At 53.7% G+C, this 26,764-nt stretch overlaps 1 protein-coding gene across 1 annotated transcript; it reads left to right on the top strand.

Annotated features, from left to right (window-relative positions):
• The first annotated feature begins 7,006 nt into the window (after positions 1 to 7,006).
• Positions 7,007 to 26,375, top strand: LOC142912345 (protein phosphatase 1D-like). The gene is made up of 4 exons (XM_076060517.1): positions 7,007 to 7,506; positions 8,263 to 8,348; positions 9,405 to 9,612; positions 26,251 to 26,375. The coding sequence occupies exons 2-4, from the start codon at positions 8,271 to 8,273 to the stop codon at positions 26,373 to 26,375; spliced, it is 411 nt and encodes a 136-aa protein (XP_075916632.1). The 5' UTR covers positions 7,007 to 7,506; positions 8,263 to 8,270.
• The last annotated feature ends 389 nt before the right edge of the window (positions 26,376 to 26,764 follow it).

Genomic DNA, 26,764 nt, shown 5'->3' with positions numbered 1-26,764 from the left:
TGTTGGTGAGAGAGGCCTGCTGTTCAGCACACCCGTGCTGGTGAGAGAGGCCTACTGTTGAGGGGCCTACTGTTCAGCACACCCGTGTTGGTGAGAGAGGCCTGCTGTTCAGCACACCCGTGCTGGTGAGAGAGGCCTGCTGTTCAGCACACCCGTGTTGAGGGGCCTGCTGTTCAGCACACCCGTGCTGGTGAGAGGGGCCTGCTGTTGAGGGGCCTACTGTTCAGCACACCCGTGTTGGTGAGAGAGGCCTGCTGTTCAGCACACCCGTGCTGGTGAGAGAGGCCTGCTGTTCAGCACACCCGTGTTGAGGGGCCTACTGTTCAGCACACCCGTGCTGGTGAGAGGGGCCTGCTGTTCAACACACCCGTGCTGGTGAGAGGGGCCTACTGTTCAGCACACCCGTGCTGGTGAGAGGGGCCTGCTGGTCAACACACCCGTGCTGGTGAGAGGGGCCTGCTGTTCAACACACCCGTGCTGGTGAGAGGGGCCTGCTGTTCAACACACCCGTGCTGGTGAGAGGGGCCTGCTGTTCAACACACCCGTGCTGGTGAGAGGGGCCTGCTGTTCAACACACCCGTGCTGGTGAGAGAGGCCTACTATTCATCACACCCGTGCTGGTGAGAGGGGCGTGCTGTTCAGCACACCCGTGCTGGTGCGAAGATGGCGCTGATGATGGTAGCCTCAGCCGGTCGGTGCGCCCTGTTTTGTCTTGTTTTGTCTGTCAATTCAGTGTTTTGCCAAGATTTTCGGAGTTCTCTAACAAGAGATGAACTTTTAAATATCAGGGAAACAACTCCTGTGGATTTAATTCCTACTTTTCTGCTTCCAGCGGCAGAATTAGTAGGCATTCTAGTCAATGCCGCGCTAGGCTTTGCTCAAGCAACGAAACGCCGCCCAAGGGGTAAACGGTCGGGGGCTCTAGTATGGCTACGCAGACGCGGAATCCGAACAGTGCTGCCGAGCTTTTTCCTCTCCAATGTACGTTCACTGTACAACAAAATGGATGAACTTCAGCTACTGATGGTAAACAACAAAGACTTTCTTTCAGCTTCTGCATTGTGCTTCACGGAAACATGGCTGTGTGATTTGATTCCGGACACTTCGCTACAACTAGCAGGATTCCATCTTGTAAGATCGGATCGTGACATAGCACTCTCCGGCAAGACGAAAGGCGGTGGTATTTGTTTTTACATTAACAGTGGCTGGTGTGTAGATGTCACAGTGATTCTGCAACATTGTTCTCCACTCCTTGAATCAATTTTTATAACCTGTAAACCGTTTTACTCGCCTCGCGAGTTCGCGTCGCTCATTTTGGTCGGAGTTTATTTGCCGCCTTGTCCTCAGGTTAAAGAGGCCCAACGCATGCTCGCCGATCAGATTCTGAGTGTGGAGCGAGCAAATCCAGATTCGTTGGTTATCGTACTTGGCGACTTTAACAAAGGTAATCTCAGCCACGAACTCCCCAAATACATACAATTCATTAAATGCCCAACCAGAGAAGGGAACACTCTGGATCACTGCTACACTACAGTCAGTAGAGCCTACCACGCCGTCCCCCGAGCAGCACTAGGACACTCTGACCATGCCATGGTCCACCTGATTCCTGCATACAGGCAGAAACTAAAACTCTGTAAACCTGCTGTCAGGACATCTAAACAGTGGACCAGTGAGGCTGTGGAAGATTTGCGGGCGTGCTTAGATTGTACTGACTGCTACCAATAGTCTGGATGAACTCACAGAGGCTGTGACGTCCTACATCAGCTTCTGTGAGGACTGCTGTATCCCAACACGTACCAGGGTGAACTTTAACAACAATAAGCCCTGGTTCTCAGCAAAGCTCAGAAGGTTGAGGTTGGAGAAGGAGGAAGCATTTAGGAGTGGAGATAGAGACAGATTCAAGGAGTCGAAGAACAGGTTTAGCAAAGCGGTGAGAGAGGCTAAACGACTGTACTCAGAGAGACTAAAACACCAGTTCTCTACAAAAGACGCTGCTTCTGTCTGGAGAGGGCTCAGGCAGATCACCAACTACAAACCCAGAGCCCCCCACACCACTAACGACTCCCGCCTAGCCAACGACCTGAACGAGTTCTACTGTAGATTTGAAAGACAATTGGACTGTCCTGAACCACCCCTTCCGACCCAAGAGGCCCCATCCCCCACCAATACTACAGAGACGACTATCTCCCTTCGGGAGGGAGAAGTTAATAGACTTTTCAAGAGGCAGAATCCACGCAAAGCAGCCGGGCCAGACTCTGTCTCTCCAGCCACCCTCAGGCACTGCGCTGACCAGCTGTCTCCAGTGTTCACCAACATCTTTAACACCTCCCTGGAGACATGCCATGTACCAGCCTGTCTCAAGTCCTCCACCATCATCCCTGTGCCCAAAAAGCTAAGGCCAACAGGACTAAATGATTACAGACCGGTCGCCCTTACATCTGTGGTAATGAAGTCTTTTGAGCGCCTGGTCCTGGCACACCTCAAAGCCATCACAGACCCTCTCCTGGACCCCCTTCAGTTTGCCTACAGAGCCAACAGGTCTGTGGACGATACAGTTAACATGGCCCTCCACTTCACCCTACAGCATCTGGACGCCCCAGCATCCTACGCCAGGATCCTGTTTGTGGACTTCAGCTCTGCCTTCAACACCATCATCCCTGCCCTGCTTCAGGACAAGCTCTTCCAGCTGAATGTGCCATACACCACCTGTAAATGGATCACAGACTTCCTGTCTGACAGGAAGCAGTGCGTTAAGCTGGGAACACAAGTCTCTGACTCCAGGTCCATCAGCACCGGAACTCCTCAGGGCTGCGTCCTTTCCCCTCTGCTCTTCTCCCTGTATACCAACAGCTGCACCTCCAATCATTTGTCCGTCAAACTATTGAAGTTTGCGGATGACACCACCCTCATTGGGCTGATCTCTGGTGGGGATGAGTCTGACTATAGGTGGGAAGCTGACAATCTGGTGACCTGGTGTAGCCAGAACAACTTAGAGCTAAATGCTCTAAAGACAGTTGAGATGGTTGTGGACTTCAGGAAGAATACAGCACCACTCACCCCCATCACCCTGTTAAACTCCCCAGTCAAAATTGTAGAGTCCTTCCGCTTCCTGGGCACTATTCTCTCCCGGGACCTTAAGTGGGAATTGAACATCAGCTCCCTCACCAAGAAAGCTCAACAGAGGATGTACTTTCTACGGCAGCTGAAGAAATTCAACCTGCCAAAGACAATGATGGTGCAATTCTATACAGCGATCATTGAATCCATCCTCACCTCCTCCATAACCGTCTGGTATGCTGCTGCCACTGCCAAGGACAAGAGCAGACTGCAGCGTATCATCCACACTGCTGAGAAGGTAATTGCCTGCAATCTACCAACCCTCGAGGACCTGCACACGACAAGGTCCATGAGGCGAGCGAGGAAGATTATGGCCGATTTCTCCCACCCTGGACACTCTCTGTTTCAGCTACTCCCCTCCGGCAGAAGGCTTCGGTCCATCAGGACCAAAACCTCACGCCATAAAAACAGTTTCTTCCCATCTGCTGCTGGCCTGTTAAACAAGGCCAAGGGCTAACACTGTTTTTAACATTTGATCTACAGAACGACACCTTACCGATATTAACTATGTTACCCTATTTGTATTTTTAAATTATATCTTAAAGCTATTTTATATTCGATATTTATTTAATTTTATATACTTCAGCCCCTTGGTGTTAGACTTTTAACCCTTATTATAGTAAGACTTGTTTAAAACTTATTTAAGATTTTAGATTCCTATATGTTGAATGTATGCACCATCCTGCCAAAGTAAATTCCGTGTCGGTGTGAACTTACATGGCGAATAAAACCCTTTCTGATTCAAAACGCTCATCCTTACTGACGTTGCTGGCTGGCATCTTAGCGCTCTTGAGGGTTGCAGCGATCTCAGATCTTGTCGCGTCTGCAGCCACGTGTCCCCAAACCCTTAAGAGCGACATGGACCTGGGCAACGATATCATCCGCTGGTTTGTGTTTGTGGTGACTACAAAGTTTAACCGTTAGCCAAAGCCGGCTTCAGACCGTTGCAAATAGGGCTATTACTCAAGATGAATAACAACCTCGTCAACGTCAAACTTTTTAACGTGTTGATTTGACTTCTTCTTGGAAAGGAGGTTGAACTTGGAAATCAGGTTATCTTTACATTCAGCTGACACGTTATCTACACGTTCCCAATCAGACGTAGACATTTTATTTCCCCCCCGTCATTGTTAAGTGCGATTTCCAGAGTGTCTCGTCCGCGTGATCTAGTTCTGCGCGTAGCAGTCTAATTCTCTCTTAGATCAGGGGCCAAGCTATAGGCCCCTGAACAAGATTCGTTTGGCATTGGAAGACGTGATGTGTGGTGCCACCGGAGCGGGGCAGCTCGGCCTCCCCCCCCCCACGAACGCACGCACGCCCCCACTAAACACTCGCATGCACCCCCCTAGGGTCTCGAGGAGGGATCACTTGGTACGATGGGTTTTCACCCGAAGACCCCACTAGCAGGGATCACGTGGTACGATGGGTTTTCACCCGAGGACTCCGCTAGCAGGGATCACGTGGTACGATGGGTTTTCACCCGAGGACCCCGCTAGCAGGGATCATGTGGTACGATGGGCTTTCACCCGAGGACCCCACTAGCAGGGATCACGTGGTATGATGGGTTTTCACCCGAGGACTCCACTAGTAGGGATCACGTGGTACGATGGGTTTTCACCCGAAGACCCCACTAGCAGGGATCACGTGGTACGATGGGTTTTCATCCGAGGACCCCACTAGCGGGGACGTTCCACGGCTTCCCCGGACCAGGAAATTTTCCGAGCCCCCCCAGACAGGATTATGTGGCGCCCTCCCCCCACAAAAAAGGGGGGCATAGAGCTTAGAGCTTTACAGGCCGGCCGCGATGAAGCATACACAACACGTGGGGGGTGGTGGGAACTTCATCCAGCACCCAGCGTCAGAGTAAACAGCGGGCTGGGAGGGTTAAAGCAACAGGCCGATAATAAGTAGACACACAGAGAGAGAGAGACAATGGGGAGGGGGGTGGATGACGCGACCACCCCCTCCCCCCATCCCCAACGGCCAGAGCGCTCCTAACGGCCGCAAAGAGGATTCGATTGGATGCGCAGGATGACGTCACATGACCCGGGGAAGGGGGTGGGGGGGATTCGATTATATGCACAGGATGACGTCATATGACCCGGGGGGGTGGGGGGCGGAGTTAAGGGGCTTGGGACATATATAAGGGTGGTGCAGGAGGGAGAATTTGTGGCAGAGTCCTTCTGGAGCGGCGGCGGTGGCGGGAGACAAGTTAGCCGTCCTCAGGGTCCGCGCTCGGGACGCCCGCAGGGTGGAGCTGAGAGCGATCGACGAGACAAAGTCCCCCAAGGAGAGAGAGAGAGAACATCTCCCTCGGCCCCGTTGGGCAGCGGCGGCAGCGGCCGCAGAGGTGAGCGGCGGACACGGACAAAGGAGGTCAGTTCGGTCGGCTCGGGCTCAGGTGGTGGACGCACTCTGAGACGGGTAGGTGAGAGAGGAGGAAGGGCTGCTGCTGGCTGGAGGGGGACATACACGGGAAAAAAATCTTAGCGCAGACTACTGACTTTGTGACGCATGTGTGTGCGTGTGTGTGTGTGTGAAGAGCGGTGGGACAGCGATTGGCGTACGACGGTGTGCGTGTGTGTGCATGTGTGAAGAGCGGTTACGGCCTTCATAGGTGCTGCTCGCTAACAGCACTTGCCCCTACAGTCTGTTAAGGCTATATGGGGGATCTTTGTGAAGAGCGGTGGGACAGCGATCGGCGTACCACGCTGTGCGTGTGTGTGGGTGGCTTTAATCAGCATAGGCACCCGTAAATAAATAATTAAACAGAGGGACGTTTGACTTTCACCGCGAGCGCGTGCAGAGATTAATTAATTAATTGCTTACCCAGCGCGTGCATATTAAACTACCCTACTACGGCTGCCCGCACCCACGCGCGTGGGTGGTCGCGCGCGTGGGTGGGGGGGTCACGTGGGTGGGGGAGGGCCGTCCAGCGCCCGTTGGCTGTTGACACAACGGCTTAGTATAAATAAATAATTATCTCTGAGCAGCCGCCAGCGGCAAGTGGGGGGGGTGGAGGGGTGCTGATGTCACCCCACCCGCTCGCGGGGGAGGGGGGAGGGGAAGATCAGCCCCCCCCCCACCTAGTGGGGAGTGGGGAGGGGGAGATCAGTCCCCCCCCACCTAATGGGGAGTGTGGAGGGGGGCATTAGCCCCCCACAGATGGAACCAGGGGGGTCAGTGTGTAAATGAGACCGGCGTTCCCTTTGAGAGTGGCTCACATCTCTTCAGGACACGTGAGCGACTCGATCGGGATGAGCTTTCTTGTGCTCGGGAGTTTGTTAAAAGATCTTCACGGCGACGTGGAAACGCTCCCCGTAGAGGCTTCACAGCTCTTGGGATTCTCCTCCTGCAAGCTGAACACAACAGCAGCCTCCATCTGTCACGCACCGGGGCTGTGGGCGGGGCTGTGGGTGGGGCTGTGGGCGGGGCTGTGGGCGGGGGCGGAGCCTTGAGGGGCGGGGCTTTGTGGGGTAGTGAGTGTGTGTGGAGTGTGACCTCTGTGGAGGGGGAGGCTCGTGAAGGACGCTGCTGCTGCTGGGTAGTTGGAGGCAGTCGCCCTCCAACAACAACGAAGGGTGGAGAAGCGACGCTCAGAACAACGAGCGGAGCGCCGGGTGGCTAAAGCACAGCAGGTTGGCACAGTAGGGGGCACAGGTGGTGCATCAGCCACTCATCTCGGTCACCCGTGGCACCTGCTGGGTCTGCCCCGTGACCTCCTGCCATCGGGCGTTCGACACTTCACGTGGCCTCACAGTGCACATAGCCTGGCACAAGCGTCGTGGTGACGTCACGTTGTGTAGTGTGAGGCTGTGTGTGTGGTGTGAGGCTGTGTGTGTGTGGTGTGAGGCTGTGTGTAGTGTGAGGCTGTGTGTGTGTAGTGTGAGGCTGTGTGTGGTGTGGGCTGTGTAGTGTGAGGCTGTGTGTGTAGTGTGAGGCTGTGTGTGTGGTGTGAGGCTGTGTGTAGTGTGAGGCTGTGTGTGTGTAGTGTGAGGCTGTGTGTGTACTGTGAGGCTGTGTGTAGTGTGAGGCTGTGTGTGTGGTGTGAGGCGTGTGTTGCCCTGGCTTGCCCTGGCTTGCCCCGGCAACGTCACGGGGTGTGTCTCGTGACTGCTGCTGCTGCCACCACAACACGCTTAGGGCTTTAAGGCTTTTCTGTTTATTATTAATCTGTCATTTTCCATGATTAGTCTGTGGTTTTCATTATTAATCTGTCATTGTTCATTATGAGTCTGTCATTAATCTGTCATTTTTCATTATTAACCTAATTTGTGTTTATTATTAATCTGTCATTTTTCATTATTAACCTAATTTTTGTTTATTATTAATCTGTCATTTTACGATGGCAAAAACGTGGTAGTCACGGAGACATTTGTCATCAGTGTTGTGAGTAGCCCGCAGTGAGAGCACGACTACACACACACAGACATACACACACACAGACACACAGGTTGTGTGTGTGTGTGGGGTGAGGTTGCACAAGAGACACACACACAGACAGACACAGACACACAGAGACACACACACAGGTTGTGTGTGTCTGTGTGTGTGTGTCTCTTGTGCAACCTCACCCCACACACACAGGTTGTGTGTGTGGGGTGAGGTTGCACCACAGACACACACACACAGAGACACAGACACACACAGACACACACACACAGACACAGAGGTGGTTGTGTGTGTGGGGTGAGGTTGCACCAGAGACACACACACACAGACACACACACAGCCACACAGAGAGACACACACACAGACACACAGAGGTTGTGTGTGTGTGGGGGGTGAGGTTGCACCAGAGACACACACACAGACACACACAGAGACACACAGACACACACAGACTCACAGAGACACACACACAAACACACACACAGACACACACAGGTTATTGTGTGTGTATGTGTGGGGTAAGGTTGCACCAGAGACACACACAGACACACACACACAGAGACACAGGTTGTTGTGTGTGTGTTTGTGTGTGTGTCTGTGTGTATCTGTGTTTGTGTGTCTGTGTGTGTGTCTGTGTGTGTGTGTCTGTGTGTGTGTCTGTGTGTGTGTCTCTGTGTGTGTGTCTGTGTGTGTGTGTATGTGTGTGTGTCTCTGTGTGTCTGTATGTGTCTGTCTGTGTGTGTGTGTGTTAAGGTTGCACCATGTCGAGCCCATTGAAGCTGATCGTGAGCGCCGATTCCAACCGTGGGGGGCGGCGCTACATGGAGGACATCACAGAGGTGGGCGGAGTCTCTGTGTGTGTGTGTCTGTGTGTGTGTGTCTGTGTGTCTCTGTGTGTGTCTGTGTGTGTCTCTGTGTGTGTGTCTCTGTGTGTGTGTCTCTGTGTGTGTGTGTCTCTGTGTGTGTGTCTGTGTGTGTCTCTGTGTGTCTCTGTGTTTGTCTGTGTGTGTGTCTCTGTGTGTGTGTCTGTGTGTGTGTGTCTCTGTGTGTGTCTCTGTGTGTGTCTCTGTGTGTGTGTCTCTGTGTGTGTCTGTGTGTGTGTCTGTGTGTGTATCTGTGTGTGTTTCTGTGTGTGTGTCTGTGTGTGTCTGTGTGTGTGTGTCTGTGTGTGTGTCTGTGTGTGTGTCTCTGTGTGTGTGTCTGTGTGTGTCTCTGTGTTTCTCTGTGTGTGTCTGTGTGTGTCTGTGTGTCTCTGTGTGTCTCTGTGTGTGTCTGTGTGTATGTGTGTCTCTGTGTGTCTGTGTGTGTCTCTGTGTGTGTCTCTGTGTGTGTCTGTGTGTGTGTGTCTGTGTGTGTGTCTGTGTGTGTCTGTGTGTGTGTCTGTGTGTGTGTCTGTGTGTGTGTCTGTGTGTGTCTGTGTGTCTGTGTGTGTGTCTGTGTGTGTCTGTGTGTGTGTGTCTCTGTGTGTGTCTGTGTGTGTGTGTCTCTGTGTGTTTGGGGAGCGATAGTGTAGCGGTTAGCGCGCTGCACTATGAACCTGGCGACCCCGAGTTCGATTCCCGCTCACGGCCAACGCCCAGTGGCGATTATCTGAACCGGTCCTGGGCCTCCCCCTAGGTCGATTCGGCCTCAAACGAGTACCCGGTGCGGTGCGTGAACATCGCCACCGGGGAGACAAAGGCGGCCGGGCGTGGTGCCGGCCACCCACCCCCTCGTGTGCCCTCGCGGCCATCGCTGGCGCCGCTCGCTAACGGCACTCGCCTCTACGGTCCGCCAAGGCTGCACGGGGGATCTTTGTCCTCTCTGTCCGCCGGGTCGCCGGTCGAGGCCTAGGACCGACCCACAATGCACCGCTCGCGTCACGTGACGTTCCCCTCGCCGCCCCGTGCCCGCAGGTCTCCACCGAGGGCGACGGGGACGCCATCTTCCTGGCCGTGTTCGACGGCCACGGCGGCCCCCAGGCCGCTCGATTCGCCCGCCGCTGCCTCTGGCCCTCGATCCGCGCCCAGCCCGGGCTGTGGGGCGCCGCCGACCCCGTGGGAGTTTGCCACGCCATCCGTGACGGCTTTCTGGCGTGCCAGCGCGCCATGGGGGAGGAGCTGGGTGGGTCTCACGCGTGCTGCGCTATACACTACACTATACACTACTATACACTACTATATACACTACTATACTATACACTACACTACTATACACTACTATATACACTACACTATACACTACACTATACACTACACTATACACTACACTATACACTACACTATACACTACTATACACTACACTACTATACACTACACTATATACTACACTATACACTACACTATACACTACACTACTATACATTACTATACACTACACTATACACTACACTACTATACACTACTATACACTACACTATACACTACTATACACTACTATGCACTACACTACTATACACTACACTATACACTACACTATACACTACTATACACTACTATACACTACTATACACTACACTATACACTACACTATACACTACTATACACTACTATGCACTACACTACTATACACTATACTATACACTACACTACTATACACTACACTACTATACACTACACTATACACTACACTATACACTACACTATACACTACTATCCACTACTATACACTACACTATACACTACACTATACACTACTATACACTACACTACACTATATACTACACACTACACTACACACTACATTACACTATACACTACACTATACACTACACTAAATTAACGTTTTGTTCCACCATTTGAACCTCGTTTGCCTGTAGCACAATATGATAAAAACATTTTTAACCCTTTCATCTGGCAACAAAACTGACACCATTTTTTTCGTGTACAAGGAGTCATTGTTTGTGCATTGAGCACAATACCTGCGGTCGGAATGCAAACACAAAACACACAGCTCTGATAATGCATTGGCGGTGGAATTGATAAGTCCACACCCGAGACAGCTTCCCTTAGAGCCTCGTCTCACACATGACGTCTCACACGCGGTGTTAGACCAGATGATGATGATGACGTCTCACACTTGCGGTGTTAGACCAGGTGATGATGACGTCTCACACGCGGTGTTAGACCAGATGATGATGACGTCTCACACTTGCGGTGTTAGACCAGGTGATGATGACGTCTCACACTTGCGGTGTTAGACCAGGTGATGATGACGTCTCACACACGCGGTGTTAGACCAGATGATGATGTCTCACACGCTGTGTTAGACCAGGTGATGACGACGTCTCACACTTGCGGTGTTAGACCAGGTGATGATGACGTCTCACACTTGCGGTGTTAGACCAGATGATGATGACGTCTCACACGTGGTGTTAGACCAGATGATGATGATGACGTCTCACACTTGCGGTGTTAGACCAGGTGATGATGACGTCTCACACTTGCGGTGTTAGACCAGATGATGATGACGTCTCACACTTGCGGTGTTAGACCAGGTGATGATGACGTCTCACACTTGCGGTGTTAGACCAGGTGACGATGACGTCTCACACTTGCGGTGTTAGACCAGGTGATGATGACGTCACACACTTGCGGTGTTAGACCAGGTGATGATGACGTCTCACACTTGCGGTGTTAGACCAGGTGATGATGACGTCTCACACTTGCGGTGTTAAAGCAGATGATGATGACGTCTCACACTTGCGGTGTTAGACCAGATGATGATGACGTCTCACACGCGGTGTTAGACCAGATGATGATGATGACGTCTCACACTTGCGGTGTTAGACCAGATGATGATGACGTCTCACACTTGCGGCGTTAGACCAGATGATGATGATGACGTCACACACTTGCGGCGTTAGACCAGGTGATGATGACGTCTCACACTTGCGGTGTTAGACCAGGTGATGATGACGTCTCACAAACGCAGTGTTAGACCAGATGATGATGATGTCTCACACTTGCGGTGTTAGACCAGGTGATGATGACGTCTCACACACGCAGTGTTAGACCAGGTGATGATGATGTCTCACACAGGCGGTGTTAGACCAGGTGATGATGTCTCACGCTTGCGGTGTTAGACCAGATGATGATGATGTCTCACACTTGCGGTGTTAGACCAGGTGATGATGACGTCTCACACTTGCGGTGTTAGACCAGGTGATGACGTCACACACACGGTGTTAGACCATATGATGATGACGTCTCACACTTGCGGTGTTAGACCAGGTGATGATGACGTCTCACACTTGCGGTGTTAGACCAGATGATGATGACGTCTCACACTTGCGGTGTTAGACCAGGTGATGATTACGCCAAAAGGCGCAACGTTTTGTTGTGTGATTGGGGCCAAATGTAGCTGATAGAGGCAAAATAAACATTGAAATTGGTTTAATTTGTGGATCAGGGAAGGCTCTAAGAAAAGCCGTCTCGGGTGTGGACCAATCAAATTCAAGGACAGTCCCAATATTATTATCAGAGTTGTCTCTTTTGTTTGCATTTTGACTGCTTGTGTTGTGGTTATTGCAAACATGATGCCTTGAATAAAGGTGTCAGTTTTTCTGCCAGTTAAAAGGGTAAAACCTATTACTATATCTTGTTACTGGCAAAGGAGGTCTCATAATGAATTTGATCTTCTCCGATGGATGCTGCTTGATAGCGGAGAGTGAAGAAACGTGAGTGTGGCTGATGCTGTCTGAAGTTACTTAGGAAATAACGAAGAGCAAAGAGAAGTGGTAGAGTTACCAATAAATTGATCAGAGTCTAATTTTATTTTGTCTCAATGTAATGGCAGGGAATATTGACAGAAATAATGTCATCAAACACTTCGCTGCATTTCACTGTAGCACTGCATTAATGGCAGTGAATGTTGCACAATAAATTTATTTCACCCATGGCTAATGTGTAAGAGATTCTCGCAACATTTTTCATATTTGATATATTTTTGTTCAATAACATTGAAAATTGTAAAACGTTTCAAAATACCAAAAAACTTTTACAATTTAATTTTTGTTATAACAAATTTAATAACATAAAATTCCGAGCAACAATTGTCCATCTTACCTTCCAGAGGTTTTTTTGGCACACCACCCACCCACTCAATCACTCACCCACCCACCCACTCACACAGTCACTCACCCACTCAGTCACTAACCCACCCACACAGTCACTCACCCACCCACTCACACAGTCACTCACCCACCCACACAGTCACTCACCCACTCAGTCACTAATCCACCCACACAGTCACTCACCCACCCACTCAATCACTCACCCACCCACCCACTCACACAGTCACTCACCCACTCAGTCACTCACCCACCCACACAGTCACTCACCCACTCAGTCACTCACCCACCCACTCAGTCACTCACCCATCCACCCACCCACTCATACAGTCACTCACCCACTAATTCACCCACCCACTCAATCACTCACCCACCCACTCACTCACACAGTCACTCACCCACTCAGTCACTCACTCACCCACCCACCCACCCACACAGTCACTAACCCACTCAGTCACTCACCCACCCACTCAATCACTCACCCACCCACCCACTCACACAGTCACTCACCCACCCACCCACTCAATCACTCACCCACCCACCCACTCAGTCACTAACCCACTCAGTCACTCACCCACCTACTCAGTCACTCACCCACCCACCCACTCACACAGTCACTCACCCACTCAGTCACTCACCCACCCACTCAATTACTCACCCACCCACTCACACAGTCACTCAATCACCCACCTACCCACCCACTCAGTCACTCACCCACACCTCTGTCTAACCCCCCCCCCCCACAGTTAACTGGCCGCGCACACCGCAGGGCCATCCCAGCACCGCAGGCACCACGGCTTGCTGCTGCCTCATCAGGGGCGGTGACGAGCTCTACGTCGCCCACGTGGGAGACTCGCGAGCCGTCATCGCCCAGCGGCACCCCCGGGGGGGGGGCACCCCCGCCGACGGACCCCCCCCCCCTTCAATGCACCCCGTCTATTCATTGGCCCCCCCTTCCTCACTGCAACCCATTTATTCAGCGGGCCCCCCTTCTTCCTTGCGCCCCATTTATTCAGCGGACCCCCCTTCGGACATGGGCCCCCCTTCTGTGAAGGCCCACCTAGCCTGGGACGGAACCCCACCTACGCATGGCCAAGTTGTGGCGGACTTCATAGCGCCCATCGGCCAAGCCGTGGCAACACCGCAACCACCGCCACTGTCACAACCACCACAACTACAACCACAACCACCACTGTCACAACCACCACAACCACCACCACCACTGTCACAACCACCACCACCACTGTCACAACCACCACCACTGTCACAACCACCACCACCACCACGGCCACCACTGTCACAACCACCACCACCACCACTGTCACAACCACCACCACCACCACCACCACGGCCACCACCACTGTCACAACCACCACCACCACTGTCACAACCACCACCACCCCTGTCACAACCACCACCACTGTCACAACCACCACCACCACGGCCACCACCACTGTCACAACCACCACTGTCACAACCACCACTGTCACAACCACCACCACTGTCACAACCACCACCACCACCACGGCCGCCACCACTGTCACAACCACCACCACCACGGCCACCACCACTGTCACAACCACCACCACCACGGCCACCACTGTCACAACCACCACGGCCACCACCACTGTCACAACCACCACCACCACCACGGCCACCACCTCTGTCACAACCACCACCACCACTGTCACAACCACCACCACTGTCACAACCACCATCACCACCGCCACCACTGTTACAACCACCACCACCACTGTCACAACCACCACCACCACCGCTGTCACAACCACCACCACCACTGTCACAACCACCGCCACCACCACGGCCACCACTGTCACAACCACCACCACTACAACCACCGCCACGGCCACCACTGTCACAACCACCACCACCACTGTCACAACCACCACCACTGTCACAACCACCACCACCACTGTCACAACCACCGCCACCACCACGGCCACCACTGTCACAACCACCACCACCACCGCCCCGGCAGGAGGTGGACAAGGAGGAGGTGGTGGACGAGGTGGAGGAGGAGGTGGACGAGGTGGTGGACGAGATGGAAGAGGAGGAGGTGGACAAGGAGGTGGTGGTGGACAAGGAGGTGGACAAGGTGGTGGAGGTGGACGAGGTGGTGGAGGAGGTGGACGAGGTGGTGGATGAGGAGGTGGACGAGGTGGAGGAGGAGGTGGTGGACGAGGTGGTGGACGAGGTGGTGCCGCTACTTGCCGTGGCGTTGACGCGCGACCACAAGCCGGAGGATCCAGTGGAGAGGGAACGCATCGAGAGGTTGGGCGGGCGGTAAGACATTCGTGTGTATGTGTGTGTGTGCCTATGATACCATCAGTAGGCCTGGGCTCTGGGTCGTTCTTCGTGCTTTTGGAGTACCTGACCCTCTGCTCACGATCATTAAGGACCTTCATGATGGTGAGCGGGCCCGGGTAAAACTACGTGGCCGGGAGTCAGAGCCATTCCCTGTACACCTTGGGGTGCGACAGGGATGTCCTCTGGCTCCCACATTATTTAACATCTATTTTGACCGCGTAGTTCGTGAAGCCTTCAGTAGCTGTACCGGGGGAATCTTCATATGGTACAGATATAATGGGAGGCTGATCGATGCCCGGGTGCGGTCAAAGGATGGCTCCCTATTGCTCAACCACGTTATGTATGCTGATGATTTGGTAATAGCTGCTCATTCAGAGGAGGAATTGGAGACGCTGCTGCTGAGACTGGAGCGTGCCACTAAGAGGTGGGGCCTTACCATCAGCCCCACCAAAACTAAGCACCTGCCTGGGTATTTTGTACCATCGGACACTCCACCCCCACAACTCCCAATTGGTGATGGGGCAGTTGTGGAGAGAGTGGAGAGTTTCCCATACCTGGGCAGTGTGCTTATGACTGGCTCCAGTTTAACAGCAGAGGTCTCACTCCGAATCAGTCGAGCGGCAATATCTTTTCATCGGTTGCGTAACGTGTGGAAGCTACCTGGTCTGTCGCTCCACACTAAGCTTCAGGTCTTCTCGGCCACGGTCATTCCCTCCCTTCTCTACGCTTGCGAAACGTGGACCCCCCTAATGAAACATATTCGCCGGTTAGAAACATTTAGGCTGGCCTGCCTACGATCCATCCTGGGTTTAACCAGACTGGATTGTGTGAGGAGCTCACAAATCCTTGAAAGATCTGGGCAAGGTCCCATCGGTGAGCTCCTCCGGCGGGCAAGGCTGCGATGGCTGGGTCATGTAGCCCGCATGCCCAGCCAACGCATGCCGAAACAGCTTTTGTTCAGCCGGATTGAGGGGGCTAAGTGGGCACGGCACGGGCTAGAGAAGAGATGGAGTGATGTGGTACAGGAGGACGTGGAGCTGAGTGGACTTGCCGATGACTGGTACCAGCGGTGTCAAGATCGGCCTCTGTGGAGGAGGCTCGTGAAGGATGCTACTGGGCAGTTGGAGGCAGTCGCCCTCCAACAACAACGGAGGGCGGAGGAGCGACGCTCAGAACAACGAGCGGAGCGCCGGGTGGCTAAAGCACAGCAGGTTGGCACAGTAGGGGGCACAGGTGGTGCATCAGCCAGTCATCTCAGTCAGTCGACCCGTGGGGCCTGGGTCTGCCCCGTGACCTCCTGCCAGCGGGCGTTCGACACTTCACGTGGCCTCAGGGTGCACATAGCCTGGCACAAGCGTCGTGGTGACGTCACCGCCACTTAGTGGCGAATGGCGGTTGTTGTTGTTGTGTGTATGTGGAGCCAGGAGATTGAATATCTACCCTCGGGGCTCCTCCAGAAACAACGAAAAACCACTACGGGTGGCCACGTGGAATGTTCGAACGCTCACTGCGGAGGAGAGGCTGCCACTCCTCTGTCGGGAGCTGGACCGGTACCGCCTGGATCTATGTGGCATTCAGGAGATCCGGTGGACCGGCTCTGGCTCCTGCCACCATGAGGGGTGGACAGTCCTATACTCGGGGCAGCAGACTGCTAAACAACAGGGTGTGGCTCTTCTTTTGAACAAAATAATGAAGGGGGTGTGGGAGCGTGGCGGTGAGGTGTGAGAAGCTGTAAGTCCCAGGCTACTTTGGGCTCGCCTTCCCATCAACCGGAGGCGAGGAATGGTGGTCGTGGTTACTTATGCCCCCACCGAAGATGAACATCCGTGGAGGGATGCAGGCAAAGCCGATGAGTCAGATGCCTTCTATGACCTGTTACAGGTGCTGGCTAAAGTGGGCCCTCGGGATAGAGTCATCATGTTGGGTGACTTCAATGCCCGAGTTGGTCATGATACTGGCACCTGGTCTGGAGTGATTGGAGAGCATGGGCCAGATCAGCTCAATAACAACGGTAGGAGGCTACTAGATTTTTGTGCAGCCCATGGGCTTGTAATTTCCAACACGCTGTTCCGGCATCGGCGCATCCACACAACATCATGGATGCATGCCGGGTCCAAGCAAGAACATCTGCTGGACTACCTAGTGACGGACCAGCGGATGCGAGCCCATGTCCTTGACACCAGGACCTACCATGGAGCTGATCTGCCCTCTGACCATCGACTAGTCATCTGTAAGATGCGCCTGCCATTCTTCCACTCTGGTGGTGGGTGTACACCCAGGACCCCATTACAACCTAAAGTGGCCTGGTCTCAGTTATTTGATGAAAGTTGCAAGCGAGAATTTCATCATCGCTTGCGGCTGGGATTGGCATCGTCCCCGACTCCTCCTGATGTCGAGGGTAAATGGGCGAGGTTTAGGACTGTGGCTCATGTAGCTGCAATGGCTGCTTTGGGTACGCAGTCCAGACCTCCCCAGAGACCCTGGCTGACAGAGGAGGTGTTCAGGATGGTTGAGAAAAAGCGACAGGCCCACTGTCATCGGCTACAGAATCCCACGTCAGAGAATGAGGAGGCTTACCGCAGCCTTCGCTCGGAAGTTCGGAGAGCCGTGAGGCGCTGCAAGGATGGGTGGTGGTCGCGGGTTGCTGAGGAGATGGAGTCTGCCTCAGTGGCCCGTGATCACAAATCTCTATTTAACTCCATCAAAAAAGTAACCTGCAGCGCCACACCTATTACCATCATTAGGGGAAAAAACGGTGATCCAATCTCCGACCCCCAGGAACAGGTTTACAGATTTGCTGAGCATTTCTGTGAGGTCTTGGGGGAGGGAAAATCCCTCAGCCAGGAAAACATCGTGGCACAAAGGGAGGATGACCCTGCTGAGGCTGCGGTGCCTCAAATATTGGAAGAAGTCACCCCCTGTGAGTGGCTGGCTGAGGTGCCATCTGTTGAGGAAGTACTGAAGGCGATCCGGAGTCTGAGATCAGGAAAGGCAGCGGGCAGAGATGATCTCCCAAGCGAAATGCTGAGGGAGGGCGGCGTTTGTGCACAGACTGCCCTATATGACATCATAACAACAGTCTGGACCACTGGATGGGTTCCGCAGGATTGGAAGGATGCCCTGGTGGTCCCCCTTTTTAAGAAGGGGGACCGCACAGACTGTAACAACTACAGAGGCATCTCACTCCTCAGTGTGCCGGGAAAGGTCCTGGCAAGGATTATTCAACATCGCCTTGCCAGGCACGCTGAGGAGTGGCTTGCGGAGCCCCAATGCGGTTTCAGGAAAGGGCGGTCCTGCACAGATGCCATATTTTCTGTCCGTCTGCTACAGCAGAGGTGTAGGGAATTCCAAAAAGACCTACATATCTGCTTTCTTGACCTGGTCAAGGCCTATGATACCATCAGTAGGCCTGGGCTCTGGGTTGTTCTTCGTGCTTTTGGAGTACCTGACCCTCTGCTCAAGATCATTAAGGACCTTCATGATGATGAGCGGGCCCGGGTAAAACTACGTGGCCGGGAGTCAGAGCCATTCCCTGTACACCTTGGGGTGCGACAGGGATGTCCTCTGGCTCCCACATTATTTAACATCTATTTTGACCACGTAGTTCGTGAAGCCTTCAATAGCTGTACCGGGGGAATCTCCATATGGTACAGATATAATGGGAGGCTGATCGATGCCCAGGTGCGGTCAAGGGATGGCTCCCTATTGCTCAACCACGTTATGTCTGCTGATTTGGTAATAGCTGCTCATTCAGAGGAGGAGTTGGAGACGCTGCTGCTGAGACTGGAGCGTGCCACTAAGAGGTGGGGCCTTACCATCAGCCGCACCAAAACTAAGCACCTGCCTGGGTATTTTGTACCATCGGACACTCCACCCCCACAACTCCCAATCGGTGATGCGGCAGTTATGGAGATTGTGGAGAGTTTCCCATACCTGGGCAGTGTGCTTATGACCGGCTCCAGTTTAACAGCAGAGGTCTCACTCCGAATCAGTCGAGCGGCAATATCTTTTCATCGGTTGCGTAACGCTGTGTGGAAGCTACCTGGTCTGTCGCTCCGCACTAAGCTTCAGGTCTTCTCGGCCACGGTCAATCCCTCCCTTCTATACGCTTGCGAAACATGGACCCCCCTAATGGAACATCTTTGCCGGTTAGAAACATTTAGGCTGGCCTGCCTACGATCCATCCTGGGTTTAACCAGACTGGATTGTGTGAGGAGCTCACAAATCCTTGAAAGATCTGGGCAAGGTCCCATCGGTGAGCTCCTCCGGTGGGCAAGGCTGCGATGGCTGGGTCATGTAGCCCGCATGCCCAGCCACCTCATGCCGAAACAGCTTTTGTTCGGCCAGATTGAGGGGGCTAAGCGGGCGCAGCACGGGCTAGAGAAGAGATGGAGTGATGTGGTACAGGAGGACGTGGAGCTGAGTGGACTTGCCGATGACTGGTACCAGCGGTGTCAAGATCGGCCTCTGTGGAGGAGGCTCGTGAAGGACGCTACTGGGCAGTTGGAGGCAGTCGCCCACCAACAACAACGGAGGGCAGAGGAGCGACGCTCACAACAACGAGCGGAGCGCCGGGTGGCTAAAGCACAGCAGGTTGGCACAGTAGGGGGCACAGGTGCTGCATCAGCCAGTCATCTCAGTCAGTCGACCCGTGGCACCTGGGTCTGCCCCGTGACCTCCTGCCAGCGGGCGTTCGACACTTCACGTGGCCTCAGGGTGAACATAGCCTGGCACAAGCGTCGTGGTGACGTCACCGCCACTTAATGGCGAATGGCGGTTGTTGTTGTTCTTGTGTATGTGTGTGTATGTGTGTGTGTCTGTGTGTGTGTGTGTATGTGTGTGTGTATGTGTGTATGTGTGTGTATGTGTGTGTGTCTGTGTGTATGTGTGTGTCTGTGTGTCTGTGCGTGTGTGTGTATGTGTGTCTGTGTGTGTTTATGTGTATAATACCCAGGCACCTGCCTGGGTATTTTGTACCATCGGACACTCCACCCACACAACTCGCAATCGGTGATGGGGCAGTTGTGGAGAGAGTGGAGAGTTTCCCATACCTGGGCAGTGTGCTTATGACCGGCTCCAGTTTAACAGCAGAGGTCTCACTCCGAATCAGTCCAGCGACAATATCTTTTCATCGGTTGTGTAACGCTGTGTGGAAGCTACCTGGTCTGTCGCTCCACAGTAAGCTTCAGGTCTTCTCGGCCATGGTCATTCCCTCCCTTCTCTACGCTTGCGAAACGTGGACCCCCCTAATGGAACATCTTCGCCGGTGTGAAACATTTAGGCTGGCCTGCCTACGATCCATCCTGGGTTTAACCAGGCTGGATTGTGTGAGGAGCTCACAAATCCTTGAAAGATCTGGGCAAGGCACCATCGGTGAGCTCCTCCGGCAGGCAAGGCTGCGATGGCTGGGTCATGTAGCCCGCATGCCCAGCCACCGCATGCCAAAACAGCTTTTGTTCGGCCGGATTGAGGGGGCTAAACGAGCGCGGCACGGGCTAGAGAAGAGATGGAGTGATGTGGTACAGGAGGACGTGGAGCTGAGTGGACTTGCCGATGACTGGTGCCAGCGGTGTCAAGATCGGCCTCTGTGGAGGAGGCTTGTGAAGGACGCTTCTGGGCAGTTGGAGGCAGTCGCCCTCCAACAACAACGGAGGGCGGAGGAGCGACGCTCACAACAATGAGCGGAACGCCGGGTGGCTAAAGCACAGCAGGTTGCCACAGTAGGGGGCACAGGTGGTGCATCAGCCAGTCGTCTCAATCAGTCGACCCGTGGCACCTGGGTCTGCCCCGTGACCTCCTGCCCGCGGGCGTTCGAGACTTCACGTGGCCTCAGGGTGCACATAGCCTGGCACAAGCGTCGTGGTGACGTCACCGCCACTTAGTGGCGAATGGCGGTTGTTGTTGTGTGTGTGTATATATGTGTGTGTATGTGTGTGTGTATGTGTGTATGGGTGTATGGGGAGGAGTAGTGTAGTGGTTTGCGCGCTGTGCTACGAACCTGATGACCCGGGTTCGATTCCCGCTCACAGCCAACACCAGTCACGATTATCTGAACCGGTCCAGGGCCTCCCCTAGGTCGACTAAGCCTCAAATGAATACCTGGTGCGGTGTGTAAACATCGCCACTAGGGATACAAAGGCGGCCGGGCGTGGTGCTGGGCACCCACCCCCTCGTGTACCTTTCCGGCATTCGTAGGTGCTGCTCGCTAACAGCACTTGCCCCTACAGTCTGTTACAGGCTACACGGGGGATCTTTGTCTTTGTGTGTGCTCGCTAACAGCACTTGCCCCTACAGTCTGTTACAGGCTACACAGAGGATCTTTGTCTTTGTGTGTGCTCGCTAACAGCACTTGCCCTACAGTCTGTTACAGGCTACACGGGGGATCTTTGTCTTTGTGTGTGCTCGCTAACAGCACTTGCCCGTACAGTCTGTTAAGGCTACACGGGGGATCTTTGTCTTTGTGTGTCTGCCCACCAGGGTGATGAGGAAGCCAGGGGGGCCTTGCCGTGTGGCCTGGAGGAGGCCCCTTGTGGCTCACTGCGGCCCTGGGCAGCAAAGCTCAGCCACGGAGGACATCCCCTTCCTGGCCATGTCACGCTCCCTCGGTACACACACACACACCTACACACACACCTACACACACACCTACACACACACACACACCTACACACACACACAGCTACACACACACCTACACAACAACAACAACAACCGCCATTCGCCACTAAGTGGCGGAGACGTCACCACGACGCTTGTGCCAGGCTATGTGCACCCTGAGGCCACGTGAAGTGTCGAACGCCCGCTGGCAGGAGGTCACGGGGCAGACCCAGGTGCCACGGGTCGACTGACTGAGATGACTGGCTGATGCACCACCTGTGCCCCCTACTGTGCCAACCTGCTGTGCTTTAGCGACCCGGCGCTCCGCTCGTTGTTCTGAGCGTCGCTCCTCCGCCCTCCGTTGTTGTTGGAGGGCGACTACCTCCAACTGCCCAGTAGCATCCTTCACGAGCCTCCTCCACAGAGGCCGATCTTGACACCGCTGGTACCAGTAATCGGCAAGTCCACTCAGCTCCACGTCCTCCTGTACCACATCACTCTATCTCTTCTCTAGCCCGTGCCGCGCTCGTTTAGCCCCCTCAATCCGGCCGAACAAAAGCTGTTTCGGCATGCGGTGGCTAGGCATGCGGGCTACATGACCCAGCCATCACAGCCTTGCCCGCCGGAAGAGCTCACCGATGGTGCCTTGCCCAGATCTTTCAAGGATTTGTGAGCTCCTCACACAATCCAGCCTGGTTAAACCCAGGATGGATCGTAGGCAGGCCAGCCTAAATGTTTCACACCGGCGAAGATGTTCCATTAGGGGGGTCCACGTTTCGCAAGCGTAGAGATGGGAGGGAATGACCGTGGCCGAGAAGACTTGACGCTTAGTGCGGAGCGACAGACTAGGTAGCTTCCACACAGCGTTACGCAACCGATCAAAAGATATTGCCGCTCGACTGATTCGGAGTGAGACCTCTGCTGTTAAACTGGAGCCGGTCATAAGCACACTGCCCAGTTATGGGAAACTCTCCACTCTCTCCACAACTGCCCCATCACCGATTGGGAGTTGTGGGGGTGGAGTGTCCGATGGTACAAAATACCCAGGCAGGTGCTTAGTTTTGGTGGGGCTGATGGTAAAGCCCCACCTCTTAGTGGCACGCTCCAGTCTCAGCAGCAGCGTCTCCAACTCCTCCTCTGAATGAGCAGCTATTACCAAATCATCAGCATACATGACGTGGTTGAGCAATAGGGAGCCATCCCTTGACCGCACCCGGGCATCGATCAGCCTACCATTATATATGTACCATATGGAGAGTCCCCCGGTACAGCTATTGAAGGCTTCACGAACTACATGGTCAAAATAGATGTTAAATAATGTGGGAGCCAGAGGACATCCCTGTCGCACCCCAAGGTGTACAGGGAATGGCTCTGACTCCCGGCCACGTAGTTTTACCCGGGCCCGCTCACCATCATGAAGGTCCTTAATGATCGTGAGCAGAGGGTCAGGTACTCCAAACGCACGAAGAACAACCCAGAGCCCAGGTCTACTGATGGTATCATAGGCCTTGACCAGGTCAAGAAAGCAGATATGTAGGTCTTTTTGGAATTCCCTACAACTCTGCTGTAGCAGACGGACAGAAAATATGGCATCTTTGCAGGACCGCCCTTTCCTGAAACCGCATTGGGGCTCCGCAAGCCTCTCCTCAGCGTGCCTGGCAAGGCGATGTTGAATAATCCTTGCCAGGACCTTTCCCGGCACACTGAGGAGTGAGATGCCCCTGTAGTTGTTACAGTCCTGCGGAACCCGTCCAGTGGTCCAGACTGTTGTTATGATGTCATATAGGGCAGTCTGTGCACAAACGCCGCCCTCCCTCAGCATTTCGCTTGGGAGATCATCTCTGCCCGCTGCCTTTCCTGGTCTCAGACTCCGGATCGCCTTCAGTACTTCCTCAACAGATGGCACTTCAGCCAGCCACTCACAGGAGGTGACTTCTTCCAATATTTGAGGCACCGCAGCCTCAGCAGGGTCATCCTCACTTTGTGCCACGATATTTTCCCGGCTGAGGGATTTTCCCTCCCCCAGGACCTCACAGAAATGCTCAGCAAATCTGCAAACCTGTTCCTGGGGGTCGAAGATTGGGTCACCGTTTTTTCCCCTAATGATGGTAATAGGTGTTGCGCTGCAAATTACTTTTTGGATAGAGTTAAATAGAGATTTGTGATCACGGGCCACTGAGGCAGACTCCATCTCCTCAGCAACCCGCGACCACCACCCATCCTTGCAGCACCTCATGGCTCTCCGAACCTCCGAGCGAAGGCTGCGGTAAGCCTCCTCATTCTCTGACGTGGGATTCTGTAACCGATGACAGTGGGCCTGTCGTTTTTTCTCAACCATCCTGAACACCTCCTCTGTCAGCCAGGGTCTCTGGGGAGGTCTGGACCGCGTACCCAAAGCAGCCATTGCAGCTGCATGAGTCACAGTCCTAAACCTCGCCCATTTACCCTCGACATCAGGAGGAGTCGGGGACGATGCCAATCCCAGCCGCAAGCGATGATGAAATTCTCGCTTGCAACTTTCATCAGATAACTGAGACCAGGCCACTTTAGGTTGGAATGGGGTCCTGGGTGTACACCCACCACCGGAGTTGAAGAATAGCAGGCACATCTTACAGATGACTAGTCGGATGGTCAGAAGGCAGATCAGCTCCACGGTAGGTCCTGGTGTCAAGGACATGGGCTAGCATCCGCTGGTCCGTCACTATGTAGTCCAGCAGATGTTCTTGCTTGGACCCGGCATGCATCCATGATGTTGTGTGGATGCGCCGATGCCGGAACAGCGTGTTGGTAATTACTAGCCCATGGGTTGCACAAAAATCTAGCAGCCTTCTACCGTTGTTATTGAGCTGATCTGGCCCATGCCCTCCAATCACTCCAGACCAGGTGCCAGTATCATGACCAACTCGGGCATTTAAGTCACCCAACATGATGACTCTATCCCGAGGGGCCACTTTAGCCAGCACCTGTGACAGGAGGTCATAGAAGGCATCTGACTCATCGGCTTTGCCTGCATCCCTCCACGGATGTTCATCTTCGGTGGGGGCATAAGTAACCACGACCACCATTCCTCGCCTCCAGTTGATGGGAAGGCGAGCCCAAAGTAGCCTGGGACTTACAGCTTCCCACACCTCACCGCCATGTTCCCACGCCCCATTATTCTTTTGTTCAAAAGAAGAGCCACACCCTGTTGTTTGGCAGTCTGCTGCCCCGAGTAGAGGACTGTCCACCCCTCATAGTGGCAGGAGCCAGAGCCGGTCCACCGGACCTCCTGAATGTCACATAGATCCAGGCGGTACCGGTCCAGCTCCCGACAGAGGAGTGGCAGCCTCTCTTCCGCAGTGAGTGTTCGAACATTCCACGTGGCCACCCGTAGTGGTTTTTCGTTGTTTCTGGAGGAGCCCCGAGGGTAGATATTCAATCTCCTGGCTCCGCCAATTGGGGTTTGGCCAGGAGACGTCATAGACGCCTGGCCTCCCGGGGCCTCCGGCACAAGCTTATTAGTTATATATTCTTAATTCGTGGTTTAGTGGTAATTAATTGAAGGTGGAGGGGTTACCAGCCCCTCACATCCATCCAGAGCCCCCGTTTAGCCCCTGTGGTGGACACATATGCCATGAGGGGAGGAGCCAATCAAAATTGGACCTCCCCCCACAGCACTGTCCACGACAGAGTTGCCCGTCCGGCACACACACCTACACACACACCTACACACACCTACACACACACCTATACACACACCTACACACACCTACACACACCTACACACACACCTACACACACACCCCTACACACACACACCTACACACACACCTACACACACACCTACACACACCTACACACACACCTACACACACACCTATACACACCCGTGGCACCTCCTGGCGACCTCCTGCCAGCGGGCATTCGACACTTCATCTGGCGTTAAAAGTGCACGTAGCCTGGCACAGGCGCCCTGGTTATGTCATCGCCACCTAGTGGCGAATGGCGGTTGTTGTGAAACGTGTGTTCATGTATATGTGTGTGTACGCGTAGGTGTGTTTACGTGTGTGTTTACGAGTGTGTGTACGCGTGTGTACGTGTGTGTGTGTACGTGTGTGTGTGTGTACGTGTGTGTGTACGTGTGTGTACGTGTGTGTGTACGTGTGTGTACGTGTGTGCGTGTGTACGTGTGTGTGTACGTGTGTCCGTGTGTGTACGTGTCCGTGTGTGTGTGTACGTGTGTGTGTGTGTACGTGTGTGTACGTGTGTGTACGTGTGTGTGTGTGTACGTGTGTAAGTGTGTGTGTACGTGTGTGTGTGTACATGTGTGTGTGTACGTGTGTGTGTGTACGTGTGTGCGTACGTGTGTACGTGTGTGTGTGTGTACGTGTGTACGTGTGTGTGTGTACGTGTGTGTGTGTACGTGTGTGTGTGTGTACGTGTGTGTGTACGTGTGTGTGTGTACGTGTGTGTGTGTGTACGTGTGTGAGTGTGTACGTGTGTGAGTGTGTACGTGTGTGTGTGTACGTGTGTGTGTACGTGTGTGTGTGTGTACGTGTGTGTGTACGTGTGTGTGAGTGTGTACGTGTGTGAGTGTGTACGTGTGTGAGTACGTGTGTGTGTGTACGTGTGTGTGTGTGTACGTGTGTGTGTACGTGTGTGTGAGTGTGTACGTGTGTGAGTGTGTACGTGTGTGAGTACGTGTGTGTGTGTACGTGTGTGTGTGTGGTACGTGTGTGTGTGTACGTGTGTACGTGTGTGTGTGTGTGTTGGCGATATCCCACAGGGGACCTCTGGAGCTACGACTTTGCGAGCTCCCAGTTTGTGGTCTCCCCCGAGCCGGACGTCAGCGCCTACAGGCTGGACCCAGGGCACCACCGCTACCTGGTGCTGGCCACCGACGGAGTCTAGGATGTCCTCACGCCCACAGAGGCCGTGGCGCTCTGTCATCGTGCGGACGCACAGCAGCAGCAGCGAGCACGGGCACGTCTACATACACACACACACACGTCTACATACACACAAACGTCTACATACACACACACACGTCTACATACATACACACACACACGTCTACATACACACACACACACACACGTCTACATACACACACACACACGTCTACATACACACACACACACACGTCTACATACACACACACACACGTCTACATACACACACACACGTCTACATACACACACGTCTACATACACACACACACGTTTACACACACACTATACACACACACACGTCTACATACACTCACACACGTCTACATACACGCACACACGTCTACATAC

The sequence above is a fragment of the Petromyzon marinus genome, unplaced genomic scaffold (genome assembly GCF_048934315.1).
Source record: "Petromyzon marinus isolate PM22_M1 ecotype Great Lakes invasive population unplaced genomic scaffold, UKy_Petmar_22M1.pri1.0 PM_G_Scaffold_2, whole genome shotgun sequence".
NCBI lineage: Eukaryota > Metazoa > Chordata > Hyperoartia > Petromyzontiformes > Petromyzontidae > Petromyzon > Petromyzon marinus.
This window is presented reverse-complemented; position numbering and strand designations above follow the sequence as displayed.